Source organism: Sycon ciliatum, chromosome 1 (genome assembly GCF_964019385.1).
Source record: "Sycon ciliatum chromosome 1, ocSycCili1.1, whole genome shotgun sequence".
Lineage (NCBI taxonomy): Eukaryota > Metazoa > Porifera > Calcarea > Leucosolenida > Sycettidae > Sycon > Sycon ciliatum.
The window spans coordinates 11,476,221-11,496,525 of record NC_088643.1 but is presented as its reverse complement, the minus strand read 5'-3'; the positions used below and the strand labels follow the sequence as shown (position 1 = coordinate 11,496,525).

Sequence of the window (20,305 nt, the reverse complement as noted above, 5' to 3'; positions counted from 1 at the left end):
CTCGCATTGCCCCCAAACCGTGATTTTCACGATTCTGCGGTGAAAACTGTGAATTCCGCGGGATATTCAAAAAACATGAATTCCGTGGAATTCCGCGGATTTTGCCGCGCCCGCGGATTCCTGGAGGGACAGCAGTTCCTTCAAGTGTAGATAAATGGAGGTGGCAAACGTCACGGACCATGATTCTGTGACGATACTGCGCCTAGAGATCACTGGCCGTGCTCATGGGCAGGCGCAAGAGTATGTAACGTCTGCGGAGGCGGGGTCTGAGCCCTCTGGATTTATTATTAGTATTATTGCAAATAGCCCTGAGTAATTACACGAATGTATAAAAACCAGCATTTGCTTCCGGAAAGGATTCACAAGAATAAGATAAAAACACCATGGCTCAATGCAACTGCACATAGGAAAAGCTGCTTCTATTTTCAAGTTCAAGTGGCAATGTCAGAAAGACGGTAGACTAGCCGAGAGTTTCCAGTGCGTACAGATCCTGAACAAGCCACACACGCTCTGGATTTGGACGAGCAGATAGTTTAGATTTCCACGAGCGCAATGGCACAGTGTTCAAAACGGGCGCGGGGGTGCCAACAGCAAGTTGCAGTGTCGGCATGCTGGTATCGTACAGGCACGCCTAGACTGCATGTGATTTCAGGCTTCATATTTCAACACTTTGTATGAAGTAAGCGTAGTACTTCAAGTATAAAGCATCTTGAATAGTGACACAATTAATAATAGCCGGTAAGTAGTTGTGATGTCATAGCAGTACAGCAGGTAAGTAGTAGTGATGTCATTGCAGTACAGCCTGTAAGTAGTAATGATGTCATGGCCAATATTTTGCTTGTAACTTGAAAATATTCACAATATAGTCCCTCTCCATGCTTCCAGGATGGTGGAACGGGCGGAACTTGAAATGGAAAAGAAACTGTGAACGGGCCTAGCTGAGAAAGAAAAAGATCTTCTTGGTGATGGCTTGGAAAAATGAACATTGGCTATGAGAGCCGTCACTGATAAGACTGGAAGATAGAACATAGATTGGGCCTAGCTAGGGCACTAATGAATGTGGCACATAAAAAACCATTGGCTGTGTGAATAATAATATTATCAGCGGCATACTTGAAGTAGTCAGGGTAGGTAAGTGTAATTTGTCATGAGACCAGTATTGATGGTGGATATGCTAAAATACATATACATGTAGAAAAGTGATGATACAGTGGTCCCTCTATAATCCGGCACCATTTGTGCCACGAAAATCTGCTGGATTAACAAATCTGATTTACTGCTGCAATGTACATGAAGAGGACAATTTGGCTACTGAAAATTGTGCTGGTTTATCGAGGGTGCTGGATTATAAAGTGCCGGATTAGAGAGGGACGACTGTACTAGCATTGAAACTGGAGAATGGGACGGTCAAGGGTGGACTGTGAGGAGACTAGCATTGAAACTGGAGAATGGGACGGTCAAGGGTGGACTGTGAGGAGACTAGCATTGAAACTGGAGAATGGGACGGTCAAGGGTGGACTGTGAGGAGACTAGCATTGAAACTGGAGAATGGGACGGTCAAGGGTGGACTGGGAGGAGACTAGCATTGAAACTGGAGAATGGGACGGTCAAGTGTGGACTGTGAGGAGACTAGCATTGAAACTGGAGAATGGGACGGTCAAGGGTGGACTGGAAGGAGACTAGCAACAGCAGTGAGGATGCACACATGCACATGCACTGCCGACTTAACCTTTTTACTGGCATTTCTTCGGTTCGTCCGGAATCAGAACGTTGGCTGGGGTGGTGCCAAGTAGCATGGGGTGGCGCTCGTACGACTTTGATTTACGGAAGCGACTGTCCGTGCCATACAGAAAATCAAAGATTCCTGCATAGCAGCAGCCAACATAAACAAAAAATGTCAGTTTTTATTATTACACAGTAGGTATCGGTTATAGCGTGGGCGTTTGAAAAACGACTTTCTATTTTTATATCCGATATTTATTACACACGATATTGAAAATCAAGTGTGACATATCATGTGCATGTGCGCAGAGTCAGGAAGATCATCCTACATGCAATGTAGTGCTACTGTGCATGCGGCTGGTCATAGTCCCATAGCCTCATAGGCTGACCATTGTGGCTATGCAACATGAGTTACATGACCACAACAGTTGAACCTGCAGCATTACGTAGTCTACGACCCAACGCGAGTCAGATCAGAACTGCATTGAACAGATGTTATTACTACAGGCGATATACTTTGTACTAATCTGGTATGTTTTGCTACACAAAGTCCATTTTTAGGACCGATATATTCGGCTGTCCGATAAAATTGCTTGTAAGAATAAATGTGCACTTGAAACCCATGTTATGATTATGAAAACATGAGAGTTCATTCTTGTAGGCAGTATATTCTTTTACACGACCACGCTATAACCGATACGCACTGTACGAGGTACACAAACTCACCGGCAGGCACATGGGGCTAGCATGGAGTCAGCAGTACATGGGGCTAGCATGGAGTCAGCAGTACATGGGGCTAGTATGGAGTCAGCAGTACATGGGGCTAGCATGGAGTCAGCAGTACATGGGGCTAGCATGGAGTCAGCAGTACATGGGGCTAGCATGGAGTCAGCAGTACATGGGGCTAGCATGGAGTCAGCAGTACATGGGGCTAGCATGGAGTCAGCAGTACATGGGGCTAGCATGGAGTCAGCAGTACATGGGGCTAGCATGGAGTCAGCAGTACATGGGGCTAGCATGGAGTCAGCAGTACATGGGGCTAGCATGGAGTCAGCAGTACATGGGGCTAGCATGGAGTCAGCAGTACATGGGGCTAGCATGGAGTCAGCAGTACATGGGGCTAGCATGGAGTCAGCAGTACATGGGGCTAGCATGGAGTCAGCAGTACATGGGGCTAGCATGGAGTCAGCAGTACATGGGGCTAGCATGGAGTCAGCAGTACATGGGGCTAGCATGGAGTCAGCAGTACATGGGGCTAGCATGGAGTCAGCAGTACATGGGGCTAGCATGGAGTCAGCAGTACATGGGGCTAGCATGGAGTCAGCAGTACATGGGGCTAGCATGGAGTCAGCAGTACATGGGGCTAGCATGGAGTCAGCAGTACATGGGGCTAGCATGGAGTCAGCAGTACATGGGGCTAGCATGGAGTCAGCAGTACATGGGGCTAGCATGGAGTCAGCAGTACATGGGGCTAGCATGGAGTCAGCAGTACATGGGGCTAGCATGGAGTCAGCAGTACATGGGGCTAGCATGGAGTCAGCAGTACATGGGGCTAGCATGGAGTCAGCAGTACATGGGGCTAGCATGGAGTCAGCAGTGAGATGGTGCTGGTGAGGTCTGCCATGCTCAACTGACCAGAGGTCTCGGCATCATCGAATGGCAGACTCACCAAACTGAGGGCATTGTAGTGCATTGAATCAGAATCAGACGATACATATAGGAACATTCATGGTAAGAAGAGACAACAACCATGACACTGGTATGCAAGTGAACTGCTGCCGTGCTGGAAACAGGGAGCATTTCTTTTCTGTTGATGGGGGCAGCGATTGGGGGAGTAATAAAGTCGTCACCAAAGAAATCCAGCCAATGCCATGGATACCTATACAGTGGCATGGTGCCTGTCACAATCGCATTCATGCATTTACAGTCATTAGAGGGTCTACCGGCATAGCACTGAACTAAAACAGTCCGCCGCTCTGCACTCTGCCTGCTGCAGTCGAGTCGAGCACAGCACAGACTGTGCACTGCAGAGTGCAGTCCCGACAGCAGAGCATGTGCCATGCACTAGGCTTGTACACTAGCACTAGCAGTGGCAGTGCATGCTACCCATGCACAGTACAGCTACCGGTAGCAGTGGCAGTGCACGCTGCCCATGCACAGTACAGCTACTGGTAGCAGTGGCAGTGCATGCTACCCATGCACAGTACAGCTACCGGTAGCAGTGGCAGTGCATGCTACCCATGCACAGTACAGCTACTGGTAGCAGTGTCAGTGCATGCTACCCAAGCACAGTACAGCTACCGGTAGCAGTGGCAGTGCATGCTACCCATGCACAGTACAGCTACTGGTAGCAGTGGCAGTGCATGCTACCCATGCACAGTACAGCTACCGGTAGCAGTGGCAGTGCATGCTACCCATGCACAGTACAGCTACCGGTAGCAGTGGCAGTGCATGCTACCCATGCACAGTACAGCTACTGGTAGCAGTGGCAGTGCATGCTACCCATGCACAGTACAGCTACCGGTAGCAGTGGCAGTGCATGCTACCCAGGCACAGTACAGCTACTGGTAGCAGTGTCAGTGCATGCTACCCAAGCACAGTACAGCTACCGGTAGCAGTGGCAGTGCATGCTGCCCATGCACAGTACAGCTACCGGTAGCAGTGGCAGTGCATGCTACCCATGCACAGTACAGCTACTGGTAGCAGTGGCAGTGCATGCTACCCATGCACAGTACAGCTACTGGTAGCAGTGGCAGTGCATGCTACCCATGCACAGTACAGCTACCGGTAGCAGTGGCAGTGTATGCTACCCTGTACCCATGCACAGTACAGCTACCGGTAGCAGTGGCAGTGCATGCTACCCATGCACAGTACAGCTACTGGTAGCAGTGGCAGTGCATGCTACCCATGCACAGTACAGCTACCGGTAGCAGTGGCAGTGCATGCTGCCCATGCACGGTACAGCTACCGGTAGCAGTGGCAGTGCATGCTGCCCAAGCACAGTACAGCTACTGGTAGCAGTGGCAGTGCATGCTACCCATGCACAGTACAGCTACCGGTAGCAGTGGCAGTGCATGCTACCCATGCACAGTACAGCTACTGGTAGCAGTGGCAGTGCATGCTGCCCATGCACGGTACAGCTACCGGTAGCAGTGGCAGTGCATGCTGCCCATGCACGGTACAGCTACCGGTAGCAGTGGCAGTGAATGCTGCCCAAGCACAGTACAGCTACCGGTAGCAGTGGCAGTGCATGCTGCCCATGCACGGTACAGCTACCGGTAGCAGTAGCTGTACTGTGCTTGGGCAGCATAACATTGGCCGGGTTTTTTGGCTACGACTGTAATTTTCTCGGTGCAAATTTCGAAAAGTTAGCACGTGGCTTTATACATGCGGTCAGAACTTTCTTTTTGGGGGAGGGAGTATTTCCTTTTAGGGGTACAGTTAGGGGTTGGGGGGGGGGGGGGGAGAGCAGGATGTTTAGTACAGCTACTGAAGTACCAATCAATGCAGAATGCACACACTACACTACTAACCTTGCATGATTGTAGTCGTGGTACTCGTTGGACGGCATGAACGGCAGGTGGAAGCCGCAGTGTTCGACGGACACGGAGGCCAGCGAGATACTGGCCCACAACAGCAGCAGCATACAGTGAGAGCCGAGCAGGACGGGACCAGCCATTACCGGTAATTTGTTTGAGAGGAAATCCTGGACTGGTGACAGTACAGGCTCGAGATGCTGATCGGCGAGGTCCACACGCGGTGAACCTTGTGAACGTGTTTTTCATCGCTGCCAAGCTCCTCAAGAGGCTTCAGCTCCTGGACTATCCTTTCTGCTTTCGCTCACTGTGATAATCGCTGGCAACCCTGGCTACGTCATTAGTCACAAAGCTCGCTAGCAGTGGTCACTCGGCGGGGGGGGGGGGGGGGGGACACTCGCCCCATGTCCGAAATTTCGACTCCACCGTCTCATACTCTTGGACTAGAGACACATTGAGTACTCTTGGACTATATATGCACCGAGTTGAACTGTATAGATCCGGTAGAACAACAAGACACGTGCACTATTGCAGGCAACGGTTTAGATCTGTTGACCATCTAGCCACGCACTGAATTATTTCCATTTTGACGTTTGAATAGATGTTCAAAATATCCAACACGCAGTTCAGTTCAGTTGGCTCAGTCCTCCAGTCTGCGGTCATCAAAATCATGCCATTCATGGCGATCAACACGCTTTCTCTTACAACTCGGTCTGGCTGTGCTCAATCTTGACCATTATCACTGCCATACTGGGACCAACAGTTTACTCGATTTATAAAACATTAATTCTCGGTTCACTCCATAATGGAAACTAATTATTGCGCTCGTAGATCTACTCTGCAATCATCAGCCAATAATCCAAGGAACCGAAAAGAATCCTATCAGCTGTGTCAGATCAACGCTTTCTTCGTGCACACATGCGCCATGGCAACCATGACCGGAGTCGGAGACTGGCGGAGAGTCGGAGACTAGACCCCACCCTCACTCAGGGCAGTCAGGCCCAACGCCGGCCAAATACGAAGACTACTGCCAGTAGACCTACTGGCTGCATCGACCGCGTTGACGTAATCGTTGTCATCTCCTTCCGACTATTTTTTACTATTTTTACTATTCTCTTAGTGCCGATACTGATACAGTGATAGCGAAGAGCCCAGGCGATCGAGCTGATGCTGAACATTTCAAGCGTGATTTTCGAAGAGCTGTTTGCCCTCATGAAATTCGCTCTGTACCTGAGCCACAACTGATTAACGGCTTGTACTTGAAAGTACGTGTTATTGCTTGAGAAAAGACAACTCTTTGGTCCGAAAAAGTTATGCAGTAACTCGATGTCGATCGTGATCAGTCCGCAGTGCGAGTGAACTGTGGTTACGCGGACAGGCTAGAGTGGGAACAATGGCAGACAGGGTGCGCTATAACATAGCCTTCTTACTTTCCAATCTAGATGCATCCGTGATCTTGGAACTCTTGCTGGAGAATGATGTGCTGGACGTTGATGAATATAAAACTGCCTCCAGCAAGGAGAACGTGAAGTCTGATCTGACGAAGTACGTGGTGAGGTTGATGCTAACGAAAACGGAGGAACAGGTGGATTCGTTCCTGAGGCTCATTCAGCACAGCCAGCCTCATGTAGCTGAACATGTTGCCAGTACCATGGCGAAGCGACGCGATGCAACTGCCAGTGGGAAAAGTGCCCGTCCAACGAAGCCAACGTCGGCAGATGATGAGTCAACACGTGGCTCGTCCTCCGGTAAGTGTTCACATTGATCATTACACTTTACAATGGCGTAGGAAGATGGGTTGGGGGGGGGGGGGGGGGGGCTCGTTGAACATTCGTGTAACTACAGTCGTCCCTCTCTAATCCGGCACTTGTTTATCCAGCACCCTTGCAAACCAGCACACTCTCTGGCGGAACGGATTTTTTCAGTTAATTTTCTACGCTTTAATCCGGCACTTGAATTCCGCCTCCAGCAGCGATTTTCTGCAACAAATAACTCAAACTGTACATACTTAGATTTTCTAATCCAGCAGTTGTACATCGCATAACGTCAGGGAGCATTGTAACATACACAACACATGTAACATACTACACTTGGGAATTTCCTATGCCAGAGCATAGGATATTCCCAAGTGTATGTTAAAGACATGCATTCCACAAAGTACTTGGATTGACACAGAAAATCCCTACGTTTTGATGTACGACACAAACATGTATGTTAACAGGTGGGCCGGATTGGAGGGCAGGATTTGATAATCCAGCACCCTTGTTAATCCAGCAGAACATGTTGTTGCAAAAGGTGCCGTATTAGAGAGGGACGACTGTACATGACTTGTACAGTCCTGCTCAATGAAATCCAGTCACAGCGTCACTCAAGTTCACGCTGGAATGAAATCCCAGTCACAGCGTCACTCAAGTACGCGCTGGAATGAAATCCAGTCACAGCGTCACTCAAGTATGCGCTGGAATGAAATCCAGTCACAGCGTCACTCAAGTATGCGCTGGAATGAAATCCAGTCGCAGCGTCACTCAAGTACACGCTGGAATGAAATCCAGTCACAGCATCACTCAAGTACACGCTGGAATGAAATCCAGTCACAGCACCACTCAAGTACACGCTGGAATGAAATCCAGTCACAGCGTCACTCAAGTACACGCTGGAATGAAATCCAGTCACAGCATCACTCAAGTACACGCTGGAATGAAATCCAGTCACAGCGTCACTCAAGTACGCGCTGGAATGAAATCCAGTCACAGCATCACTCAAGTACAAGCTGGAATGAACGTTGCGCAGCCCTAGACCTGCGAACATTGGGCTGCAAAATGGTGCAAAGCACAAACTTGAGTGACGCAACTGAATTTCATTGAGCAGCACTGCCAGTACTTACTTGTTAGCAGTGAGAAGTGCTTACAGAGATCAATTAGTTTATGCATTCACATCAATCGTATTGAGAGCTGACCCTGGGGATGCAGTGTGTTCAGTTAGATGGACAGTCCTGAGGTTATAACCAGATCTACATGACGATTCTGTAGATGTACAAGAAATGCAGGTGCCACCGACGTGAAGTACTGTCATGGGTCACTAGATTATTGCTAGGGAGTTCAGTTCCAGCCTGGGTCAGGTGAAAACTGCAGTCACAACTTGCGTGTACATTTACAATGGGGCCCGCGTGAAAGCTCTTTGGCCTGACTTCGAGCCCGCTTCTATCTGATCCCATGGCCAGTGCTCCCTTGTCGATGCTATTTTTAGGTAGCTGAGGTCATCGCCTTTCCATTGATGCCACACATGCCATGCTTGGACAAAAAAGATGGAGCCGCGATTTGCACAGAGGCATAGCGAAGTACTGATTTCGACCAGATGCATACTCGGCCCCGGGAGGTACACCCAATTTTCGTGTTCAGCAGCCTCGAATTAGTCTAAAACAAGAGGATTCCAGAACATTTAGCCTCGCACTGTATCGCAGTAGAAGGAACATTATCACAGAAGCCAGCCCACAGCGATTTCCCGGTGTTGGACGTAAAAATCGAGTGAATTGCCCGCTCACTGTAGAAGCTGTGACGGTGAAAGCATGTGAGTTGTGCAAGCAGGTACACCCGACATGCATGCCGTGCAGCACATGCATGCACACGGCGCCATGCATGTGCACACCCTGTACCCCCATGCACTTCAGTTCGCACGCGCATCTATGCACCAAATAGTGCAGTGCTGGACGGAAACCACACCGTCCCCATTCATACTTGAATTACTTTCTGTGACTGCTCAGTTGTTCATTTTACAAACTTCAATCATAACTTTAACTTTGGTTTAGGTAAAGTAAAAAGTAATTTATCGTGTCCGTTCCTGAAGGGAACACACGACGGCCGCTAACACCCGGTAACCCCTAGCGGCATTGCCTTTGGATTGCCTTTGAATTTATGTTTCAAACTTTCGCAGGTCGTTTCTGAAACCTTCCCGGTTCACAAAAAATAGCGTTTCATGCGAAACTTTCGAATATGATTTTTCGAGTGAAGTTCCTACTATTGCTTTGCATCGTAGCTGCTGATGAGGGTTGTTTTTCTCAAGTTCTGCAGTTTACTTCGAAATCGCAAACATTGCTTTAGTCGGAGTCAGTTGGTCTCATTGCTACGCCGGCTGCAGCTATAGTGCAGCTTTCCAGAAAATACCACTTTCCAGACAAAATGTTCAACTGACACTCAGTACAGTAGTTCTTTGAGAGAGAAGATTGCAAGGTACTTTGGCGGCGGTCATAAATTTGAACATTTCCATGGAAATACTGAGCACGGGATTACCAGCCATCATTCTATGACCTCCAAAAAATCTCCGAGACCAGGTCAACATAGGCATCAACACCATTGTGGAAAATCCACTATCAGTGGAACATGACTTTGTTACTAGCCGTAGAGTTCTAGCAAAACCACTGGTAGGAGATAAGCCCAGGATTCTTGTTTGTAATAGCTGGAACCGAGGTGTTATTTTTGAACGTGAACTTATCCCTCTGTCATTGCTCAGTGCACACAACAGTCTGATAACACTACCATTAGGCCAAACTAAAGAAGGTGTGTGGTTCGACTAACATGGACATTTTTTTTACGGGCGGGCGGGCGGATTTTTTTTTTAAATATATTTTCTAGTACATGTAAATACACTGTACTGCCTTTAGACACCCAGTACATCGGCATTATTACGCAGTGTTATGCCATACATGTTGTTTAAAGGGATCACTGGCTAATACTTTGAAACATTGTGTAGCTCTGGAACGAGAAGAGAATAACTTCAAGCGGTGACTCTGACTGTCCAAATCATCAAGCAAATGAAGAACGATGCGAGTTGAAAGTAAGTTCGGGAACTACTTCGAACTCAATCGAAGTACAAATTGTACAATGTACCGGTACATGTATTGCTAGTTTGGTGTCGGCGTGCACGAATACATGGGCTTTTTCCATCGACGCTTCCTATGCTTGCACACATGGAGCAGCAACTTACCGGTACAGGTGAACTATCGTTCCCAATACACGAGGAAAGTGCAATCTCGTCTGTCCTTCATCCCAAAACAGAAGGCCGTCCTTAATCTGGAACGAGGCAATCACTCTCAACCGGACGGTCACTTCAAAATAAGTCTCGCCAGTCTGCCGGTGGTCGTATCGAGTAGACTCTACTACCAGCACAAGGCAGCAGTCGTACCACTCACTGCACTGCACTGCAGTACAACTACAAGTCAAGTCCAAAAGGAGCCGCCTAGCCTGCGTCCGCAGACTCACGCTGCACAACACGTAGACGTGGACGTGTTCAGTCCACGTACGTCAGTCACACGACAGCCCGCCGAAAAAAAGTTACGGTCGGGCTGAAAAATGTACGGTCGGTCGGGTGAGTCGAACCACAGACCTTCTTCAGTGTGGCCTTACTATGATTTTTAACTTACTTTCTCCGTTGATAAGCAAAACTTCTTAATAGGGTTTTGAACTCGGATAGCGTTTTAGTGTTCCGTTTATGATCTTTCTATAGGCATTAGACACACATGTCGGTGATCTATCCCCCCCCCCCCCCCCCAGATAGGGTAGCCATGGTGACATCCATTACTCTGATAGGCTTAGAACCTCCGATACGCGTGGAGTCCTTTGGAGAAATTTAAGAAGTATATCTCTGTCCTGACAGGATGTCACCAGAACACACCCACAGGTGCACAACACCGAAGTGAGACATGAGAAACAGAGCCTTCTTCACAATCATTCCTGTGAGCTCCTTAGCCCAGAGAGATTGCAAAATGCCTGTCAAGAAAAAAAGAGGTAAGGACAGAGCCGCTCGTATGCTGAAAATCAAATCACCGCCAACAACACCAGTTACTGTGCGCACCGGACAAAAAGACATGAAGACCCCAATCAAAAGTACGTCACTCTTCATACCGCTTACCTCACGGCAGGTAGACAGCTGACAAAGAAGTTGTTCGCGCAACTCTGCTCAGACTTTGCTTCTCTAAATGTCATTCATGATTAAATTCATGTACAGACAACTCAAGGGGTGCCATGAGCAAGTATCAAGTGATGCTCCGGTGTTGGAACTCAACTGGTCACGCAAGCGGAAAGAGTTGTGTGCGTTCGATTGAGTTATGACCGCGAAACGATGTTGAATCCATTCATGAATCGTCCCTGGCTATTCACATCACCCCATGTTAGGGTGAATGGATTCCAAACCCATTCCAGGGCTACATGACATGAAATCAAATGACAAGATTCCATTCATGAATCAATTCATGGCTGTAATCGAACGCACCCAGTGTGGCCGAGGAGGCGGTCAAAAGATCACCACTGAAATCGCACAAAAGCTGATTGTTCTAAACAATCAGAACTGAGGTCGATTGTCGTTGAACTAACTAGCCAGCAAGCTGGTAAGGGAAGGAGTAAATGTCTCACCTGTGACTGTTTGAACTAGGTACAAGGTGCTTCAGATGCGGAGACGGCGACGATACATCAAGCCGGATTTGACAGCCGAGCATAAAATAAAGCGCATGAAATTTGTCCTCTCCCAATTGAATGAGCAGACCATGAAATTCTCCGACCTGAAAAACGTGACACGTGGAGGCGAGAAGTGGTTCTGCATGATGCATGACAGGCATGCGACAGAAAATGTGGTGGTTTCACGAGGATGCAGCATACACAACCAGTGATGCTGGTACAGTCAAACCTAGCTTATCCGGTCCTCTTTTATCCAGATCCCTTGCCATCCGGGAGAAAATAATTATTGTTAGTTACCGATTTACAGCATATGCCATGCATACATACAGTATGTGTGTTCGATTATCCGGTTCCCTCGCCTATCGGATTTTTTTGTGGAAAATTGATGTGTGCGGTTATGCGAGGTCTGACTGTATGCGTCCAACCATGTGGAAATGTTGGGGCTGGGAAATGGAAGTTTGAAAAGCCGCGTGGCTCGAAGAAGTGACCAGGAGCCGGCCAGCCACTGCTGTACCAGCACGATGGTTTGTGTCCGCACACAACAAAAATCAATGGGCGTGTGTTTGCAGGACAGGAGAAAGCGAAAGGATTTGACATTCAGGTTTTTGTTCAGGCTGGACAAAACCCCGATCTCAACGCGGACGACTTGGCGTTCTTCCACAGCCTGCAGACCGACGTGTCACCGATGGTGAATGAAACCAGAAAAGGAGCTCAGAAGTTCTGCAGGCTTTGGAACCGTGCTGGCAGAGGAACCCCACTGCAAAGATGAAAAACATTAAGTTTTGGTTGTGCCGCTATGGCATCTTCCATGGGATTCTGGAGAGCGGCGGAGAGAAAAACTGCCGACAGCGGCACCGTGCAAATCGTCAAGTTCACAGTTCAAGCAAAGAAGTACGATCAAATATTTTCCCGGCATCTTTTAATGTTTACAGAGCGTGAGCTGTCAGTGTGTCAGCACCGCAGACGGGAGTCAGCGAGGAAGCAGACTCAATGCAGAGAATGAGTTGTGATCGGATTGAGATGAAGAGAGAAGTTGGACCACTTCGAAACAAACTGTGTGGCATCTATAAACTACTATCTCTCGTATGCTGCTCTGTTCTCCCCTCTGAAAACTGTGTTGTAGCCATTGAATACTTTTGACGGAACTGTAAAAAAATGCAACAAAGTTTCGCTTAACAAAGGAAGTAGGTCATACATCCCTTTTGAAAAAGATTTAAAACTTACAATAGGTTTATTCATACTTTCTGTTTCCTTGGTAGGTATCACCATGACAACAGTTGGCAAACAGAAAACGCAGCCATTGCAGCACACAGTGGGAGCTTGTCAGGCAGACCAACAACGGACGTCCAATAGATGTGAGCCAATCTTCAAACAAACAACATCAGCTGAAACAACCGCCAATGTAACTAAAACGGGTGCAACATCCAATACAACATTGACTACAACACAGGATTCAACAAGATCAACAACTTCAAGCCAGTCATCTCTACCGGACAAAGACCGACACTTCACTGGCAGGAATGACATTGTTACAGAGATCAGTCACAACATTCTCACAACAAAGTCCAAGTCATCACCTACACGAGTGCAGAGTCTTGTGGCACCAGCTGGTTTTGGTAAGACGTCCGTAGCCATTGCTGTGGGACATGTATGTCGCAATGCTGGTTGTCGTGTGGAGTTCTTTGACTTACGCGGTGTAGCTGGTGTTGACGCTGTCCAGGCAATGATTCAAAACCGACTCGAAACAAACCCAGCTTCATCTGAAACTACTGGCAAGACAACGAAATCAACTGATGGCATGGATGATGATGGTGGCAAACACCACATGTTATGTATCCTAGACAATGCCGAGGATGCTATCCAGGCTGGTGCTGATAAAGATCTCCAACTACAAGATGTTGTGGAGCAACTGCTTCGACTACAACCTCATGTCCATGTCCTACTGACAAGTCGTGTTTACTTTGACCTACACGCTGCCCAGTTTAAACTACAACAACACCGTCTTGATGGTCTGACAAAGGTTTGTGCTGTTGGTCTTCTCCATGGTCTATGTGTTGAAGGTAGTGTGAGCATTGAAGACGCACAGAGGTTAGTGGATCATTGTGGAAATGTCCCACTTGCTGTACGCATTACAGCTGGTCTTCTACAAGGTGGTCGATTAACTCCAACCAGGCTGCTATCGTTGTTCAAGAAGATTGGTCTTGATGTGTTCAACGATGATGGTCTGAAACCGAATCATCGAATTCTGCAGCTGTTGAAAGTAGCATACAACACACTACGTCAGGATGACAAAGAATCATTCCATGCTTTCTCTCAGCTGCACTCCTCCTTCTCATCTAAATGCGCTTGTGTGATGGTGGATTTTGTAGGTGATGATGTTGATGTGGTTCATCTTCTACGTTTTGATCCGTTGATCAAGATTTGTTTCCTGGATTACAATTCGTGTTTGGATCGCTACTCGTTACAACCATTTATCGCCGAGTTTGGTCGTTACCAATGCCCAGAAGACAAGCAACACATGTACCAACGGCGAATGTGCAAGCATTTCCTTGGCTTTGTGAAGGAAGTTGATGGCTGTAAGGGTTGTGGTGCAGACAAAGCAGTGTATTGGAGTTACCAATTGCTTCAGGAACAGGTGAATATACAGATGGCATTGTCTGTTGTTGATGTTGTGTCTGGCGATGACTTGCTTCCTTTCTCTGGATCAGCAGGGTGGTCGGGTATCCTACTTGCCTTGTTTGGGAGAGCAATGTTTGTTGGAGAGTTTGTGGACAGGATACAAAGATTGGACAAAGCACCGCTATCTGTACAAGCTGACAGCATTTGCACCTCGGTCCTGTGTTGTATTTGCCGTCAAAGCATTGCAAATTCTGATGTCACTTTTGAGAGTTCGGATTCCAGAACCCAAATGCTCCTGGAGAAATCTGAACAAGAACCGACAGGAGTGGGGTCACCGCTGCAGCTACTTTTGATGCAACTTTCTCTGGAGTCATGCAGGCTATCCATGTCTCTGGACATCAACTGCAGGGAAGGACAGGTTGAGCCCAGCCAGGAAACACTATCCCGTCTTCAGGTGGTGTACCAGCGTGTTACAACAACACTGAGAATTGGTCTTGCAACAGGTGTCACTGAATGTGCCCTGAAACTCATTCAACTGTATTGTTCCACTCTGCTAAACAAGGATATACCCAATGTACAGGTGGTAGAAGACCTTGCTGAGAGAGTGATGTCATCACACTTCCTATCACAGGATGGTGCACTCGCTTCATGTACTGCAATGTACGACTTTCTGCTACAATGCATTGCTGTGATCCTGGGCAAGGTCATGTCAAGTTTCTGCAGCAGTGAGTGGATTATTTCACCATCATTGATTACAACACTGGGTATACCACTGTGCAAGTGGAAACATGTACCAACTGCTATCAGCCGCACGATCAATACCCATGACGACCACACTACTGTGTCTGCTCTTCAGTTACAACGGTACCTGTACTGCATGGATAATGACACAGTAACCACACTACTGGACATGTACGTGGGTGGTATGTACAACCACCTGTACATATCCTTGGTAGTTAATGGAAGGGCACACACAACTCCAACGGGTCTCACTCTACCAGCACAGCATCACTTCAACATTGTGATGGACTATGTCAGGAGATGGTGTCATGGCTCAAATCCAGCAGATCACACAACAGCACTGATTAACAACTGTAGCCAGAACAAGGTACCTGATCTGGAAGTGGTGCAGTCTTGTATACTGACGGCTAGAGAACTGCTCAATATGGAGGTAAGCTGGTAGTGCAGTGTACACAATTCAGGTTACCATAACTGTTTTCCAACCAAATTCCACTCTGAATGGAACATTGTATTGCAAACCAGTATACTCAGTAATTATCTACTGTATAGTGTGTGTCTCTCTAAGGTTGATTTCTTCAAGAACACAGAGGGGAATGTGATAATTTTGAACATTGTTAACTAGTGAAATGGAATGTGTTGCTTTCCGGTATATCAGCCTGATTTGTTATAATTGTGCATGAGGTTCTCTGTTTTCAGTGTACTGGCTTCAGTTACTTTCTTTTCTACACTTTTCTTTGTTGTGTGCTTTGCTCTAGAATACGATCTTGGCGAGTGATGTTAGTTCCAAACTCTTCCCAGCGTTGAAGTCATTAGTTAATGATCTCAGTGCTTGCTTGCCAAGCAAGTGTGCAACTGGTCTGTCAGTGTCTGGAATTGTGTACTTACCACACTAGCTGGAGCCTTTTCTCTAGTATACTACTCTCTCCTTGCTGCCCTACACCGTCAATCCAAGAGAGGCCGTGTGAGCATTGATCACCACATTTTACTACTGGAATGGTGTCCACGTGTAGCAGCATGCTTTGTCTGCTATGACCTGGACAACATCACAGCATGTCCTCGTTGTGGCGTGGCTTACCTGTGTGGCAAACATCGTCAAACTGATGAACACCTAAGTGAACACAACCAACACTGTGCTATGCTGGCAGCACTCAGACATCGCATACTACAGTAAGTTAGAGTGTCAACATTGACTCACATGACAGATTGTGAGTGCTGTGTGATGAACTGGTGTGTTAGTGCCTTGGTATCATGAGAAATTTACAACTGAGTCTGTGTGTTAACATTTCTGTGTGGGGTGGAGGTGGGGTGCAGGTGTGTGTGTGTGGGGGGGGGGGGGGGGCGGGGGGTAGGGGTGGGGGGGGGGGTGCAGGTGTGTGTGTGTGTTTCGGAGGGGGGGGGGGGGTGTGCCGTTGTGGGGGAGGAGGGGATAGAGGTGTGTGGGTGTGGGAGGGGGGGGGGGGTGCAGGTATGTCTGTGTGTGTGTGGGTAGGGGGGGGGGGAGTTGGAGGGGAGGTGTGCGAACCAAACTTTTGGTCATTCGTAACATCATCATGCTGTATTTTCGAACTGCCTCTTTGTATTTCCTATTCTTGATGTTGTGTTACACTGTAACATTGGCTCAATAAGCCAGACTTTTAACCCTTTATGTACTGAAAAAATGTACGCAGACTGAATTTGATCTCGACTCGCCTCAAATTCCATAATTCTCCGGGTCATAACTTTGGTCTCCTTTTGACGATTTTTTTGTTGCCAGCTGACTGCGTACACCAGTCAGCTGGTCACCGTGCCTGCAGGGTACAACTTACTAGCCTGTTTGACCTTTTTTGGGTGCAGTCCTGTCACTCGAGTTGAACCTTGGTGTGAAAGTTGTCGCCTGCTGGCGTGGTGACCAGGTGATTTGGGCACCCAGGAGCACGTGACCGCTTGTTCAACCATGTTCGATTGGGAATAAAGGAGGAACGCTGCATCGCAGCCTTTTCGGACCAAAACCAGTCGACTCAGCGTCCAAAAGACTACAACATATGGGCCAATCGCGGTCATCCGTGCTTTTATAAGAACGAAACGGCGCTTTTAGTGACATTTTGCATACAAATCCCCATCTAGTAGGGCGCAGTCGACCAGTTTCGGTGGAAGTGCGCGAGTTCGATTGGGATTCAAGTAGGAAGGGAGCGTCTCAGCTTTCTCGGACCAAGACCATTCGACTCAGCACCTCGAAGACTACAACTGGTGAAATATTAATTTTTGCCTTAACTTCCCCTTTAAGAATGTCTATAAACACTGCCTGTAGATTCCAGTCATGATGACATTATGAGTCATGATTATTATAACAATGACTTCATTCTAGGGGTTAAAGGGGTGTACCGGGTACCCGGGTACCCGCCTGATAATCTCAGGTACCGTTAGTAAAAGGGTACTCGTTTGGATTTCGATGATCCAGTCAGTATGGAGCACCACTGCAGAGATCGTGTATTCCAGGTGGGAGTCAATTATTTACAACTCCACGCTGGATGTCTGCATTGTTGTTGCATTTTCGCACCTAGTAGATCTACCTCTGCGACTATCAGACACCAATCAATTTGCGAATCACATTGTGATATCAAAATACAACCCGAGAACAGGTATATTATATCTTGATTAATGTGAAAAATGGGCAAAAAATTAAACACGGCTGCTAAAGGGTACCCTTTAACCCGCCCGTTAAGAAAATTACCCGTTCGTTAGTTAAAGGTACACCCGTTTGACCCCTACTTCATTCTTAATTATATCACCAACGCATGCAATCCATAAGACGAATTGTATGTCCAGAGCTTCAAGTATATGGTTGATTCTGCCTGTGTGTGTTGTTTGGTATGTGTGCGGGTGTGGTGGTGTGTGTTTGAACGCGTGTGTGTGGTGGTGGCATGTGTTTGGGTGCGTGTGTGTGTGTGTGTTTGTGTATGTGCACTCTCGCCGTTGTACATTCTACAGGGCTAGGTGAGTTTCTGAAAATCTCTACTGGATAGTGTTTAGCAGTTGAGATTGGTGAAAGTGACCAGCACTGGACAGGGATCGTTTCAAGCAGCTACTGCAGTAAGAGATACTCCAACAGCACACTACCTGTCATTGATCACAACACTGTGACATCACTTGTATAGACATGATGTATACAGATTGTCTATGACACACAGTGTTGTGTTACTATGTAGATACAATGATCAACTGAACAACATGTACTGTCTAGTCCAGTCTACTGTGGTATCAGTTTTACTGAATGTGTTCATGTCTACTCTCACCTACTGTTTTTACACTAGTCACTGTACAGAATAGTTACCGGTATGTCAGTTAAACCTGGAAAACTATACTCTACAAATGTTTATACTGCAATGTATATTGTCATAGCAGTGTCAGCCATACCCTGTACATACAGGTTCATGCTACTATCCTTGAGATACACATCATATTTTACTCTGGTATTGAAATCTAGCAGCACTGCTAGCATTCGTGTGACCAGCAAGAAATACCCGTTGTGTGCTATCATGCCAAGTCATAAAATCATCATGAATGTAGCCATGGCTCGACCCGAGCACACAGACTTCAGCCCTTCCATACCGTTTCCAATTGTGGCCGGCTTTTCAGTAGACCACAGGACATATCCTGCCTGAACATGACAATGTGTCCAAGGTCCAATGTGTTTGTGTGTGTGTGCATGCGTGCACGCGTGCGCACGTTTTTGTGTGTGTATGTGTGTGTATGTGTGTATGTGGGTGTGTGTGTGTGTGTGTGTGTGTGTATATGTGTGTGTGTGGGGAGGGCGGGGGGGGGGGGGGGGAGGGGGAGGGAGGGAGGGGATGCGCATGGATGTGGATGCACGTGTGCGTGTATTTGTTATGCGTGAATGTGCATACATAAGGAGACACCATGCCAAACTAGCGTGTGCCCGTTCATTACAAGCTCATGAACGGGATCCTACCTCTTCCAGTACTTGCATTATGCGTGCACACATCAGTAATATGCAGCAGTGCTGTAATGATCAAATTTACCATGGTTAAGATCTACAATGTACTGTCGTGAACATAGAAATCAGATGGGATGACCGGGACCAGCACCCTTACTTCTGTTTGCACGTACACACACTATAGTTTATGTGCACACTGTAAAATGGATCAGCAGTGCTCACGACTGCAAGGTCAGTGCCCAGCGGCCGTTTGACTTCTCAACGGATTTCGAAGTCCACGACAGCACATTGAAGTGTAGTTAAATGGAGGTGGCACACGTCACGGACCATGATTCTGTGGCGATACTGCACTCAGAGATCACTACTGGCCGTGCTCATGGGCAGGCACAAGAGTATGGTAACGCCCGCTGGGGTGGGGGTACCTGAGCCCCCTGAGGCTCTGGATTCGGATGAGCAGATCCTGAGTTTGGATTTGCCACGAGCGCAGTGCCACACAGTGTTCAAGGGGGGGGGGGGGGGTGCCAACAGCACGTTGCAGTGTCGGCATGCCGGTATCGTACAGGTACGCCTAGACTGCATGTGATTTCAGGCTTCATATTTCAACACTTTGTATGAAGTAAGCGTAGTACTTCAAGCATAAAGCATCTTGAATAGTGACACAATTAAGTACCGGTAGTCGGGTACAGAAAACAGTTAGAGTGACTGAGGAGCAAGTAGTAGTGATGTCATAGCAGTACAGCCGTTAAGTAGTAGTGATGTCATAGCAGTACAGCCGGTAAGTAGTAGTGATGTCATACCAGTACAGCCGTTAACTACTAGTGATGTCATAGCAGTACAGCCGGTAAGTAGTAGTGATGTCATAGCCAATATTAAATTTGAAGAAGGGCTGAGGCTTCCTGCAGCTTCATCTGTGAAAAGAATTCGGGTGGACACACCCATTCCCATAGCGCTGCATATCACATCCGAACCAGTTCCGTTATTTTACAACGTTTCGGCACTTGGCCATCATCAGGTAATAACAATGAATACCGTGGAAGCCACACAAGAGCAGTATATACGCAGAGTGTAGCGCCAAAAAAGATGCGAATTATGTCACCTAGTATGACAGAGAGAGAGAAAAAGGCGCAACTAGCACATCACGGAGGAGAAGCAGCAAAAGGTAGCGCGCATTGTGCTCTGTGAATGGCGTTGCACAGAGTGTAGCGCCAAAAAATAAAATGATGCGAGTTATGTCACCTCTATACAGAGAGGGGGGGGGGGAGAGAGAGAAGGTGCAACTGTGCACATCACGGAGAAGAAGAGCGCGC

At 47.6% G+C, this 20,305-nt stretch overlaps 2 protein-coding genes across 2 annotated transcripts; both read left to right on the top strand.

The window, feature by feature from the left end:
- Nucleotides 1–6,398: 6,398 nt before the first annotated feature.
- Nucleotides 6,399–13,498, top strand: LOC135810917 (uncharacterized). The gene is made up of 3 exons (XM_065324331.1): nt 6,399–7,006; nt 12,964–13,398; nt 13,482–13,498. The coding sequence occupies exons 1-3, from the start codon at nt 6,652–6,654 to the stop codon at nt 13,496–13,498; spliced, it is 807 nt and encodes a 268-aa protein (XP_065180403.1). The 5' UTR covers nt 6,399–6,651.
- On the top strand, nt 13,492–18,656 carry LOC135806839 (uncharacterized). The gene is made up of 3 exons (XM_065321026.1): nt 13,492–15,494; nt 15,820–16,231; nt 18,032–18,656. The coding sequence occupies exons 1-2, from the start codon at nt 13,503–13,505 to the stop codon at nt 15,955–15,957; spliced, it is 2,130 nt and encodes a 709-aa protein (XP_065177098.1). The 5' UTR covers nt 13,492–13,502; the 3' UTR covers nt 15,958–16,231; nt 18,032–18,656.
- Nucleotides 18,657–20,305: the final 1,649 nt, after the last annotated feature.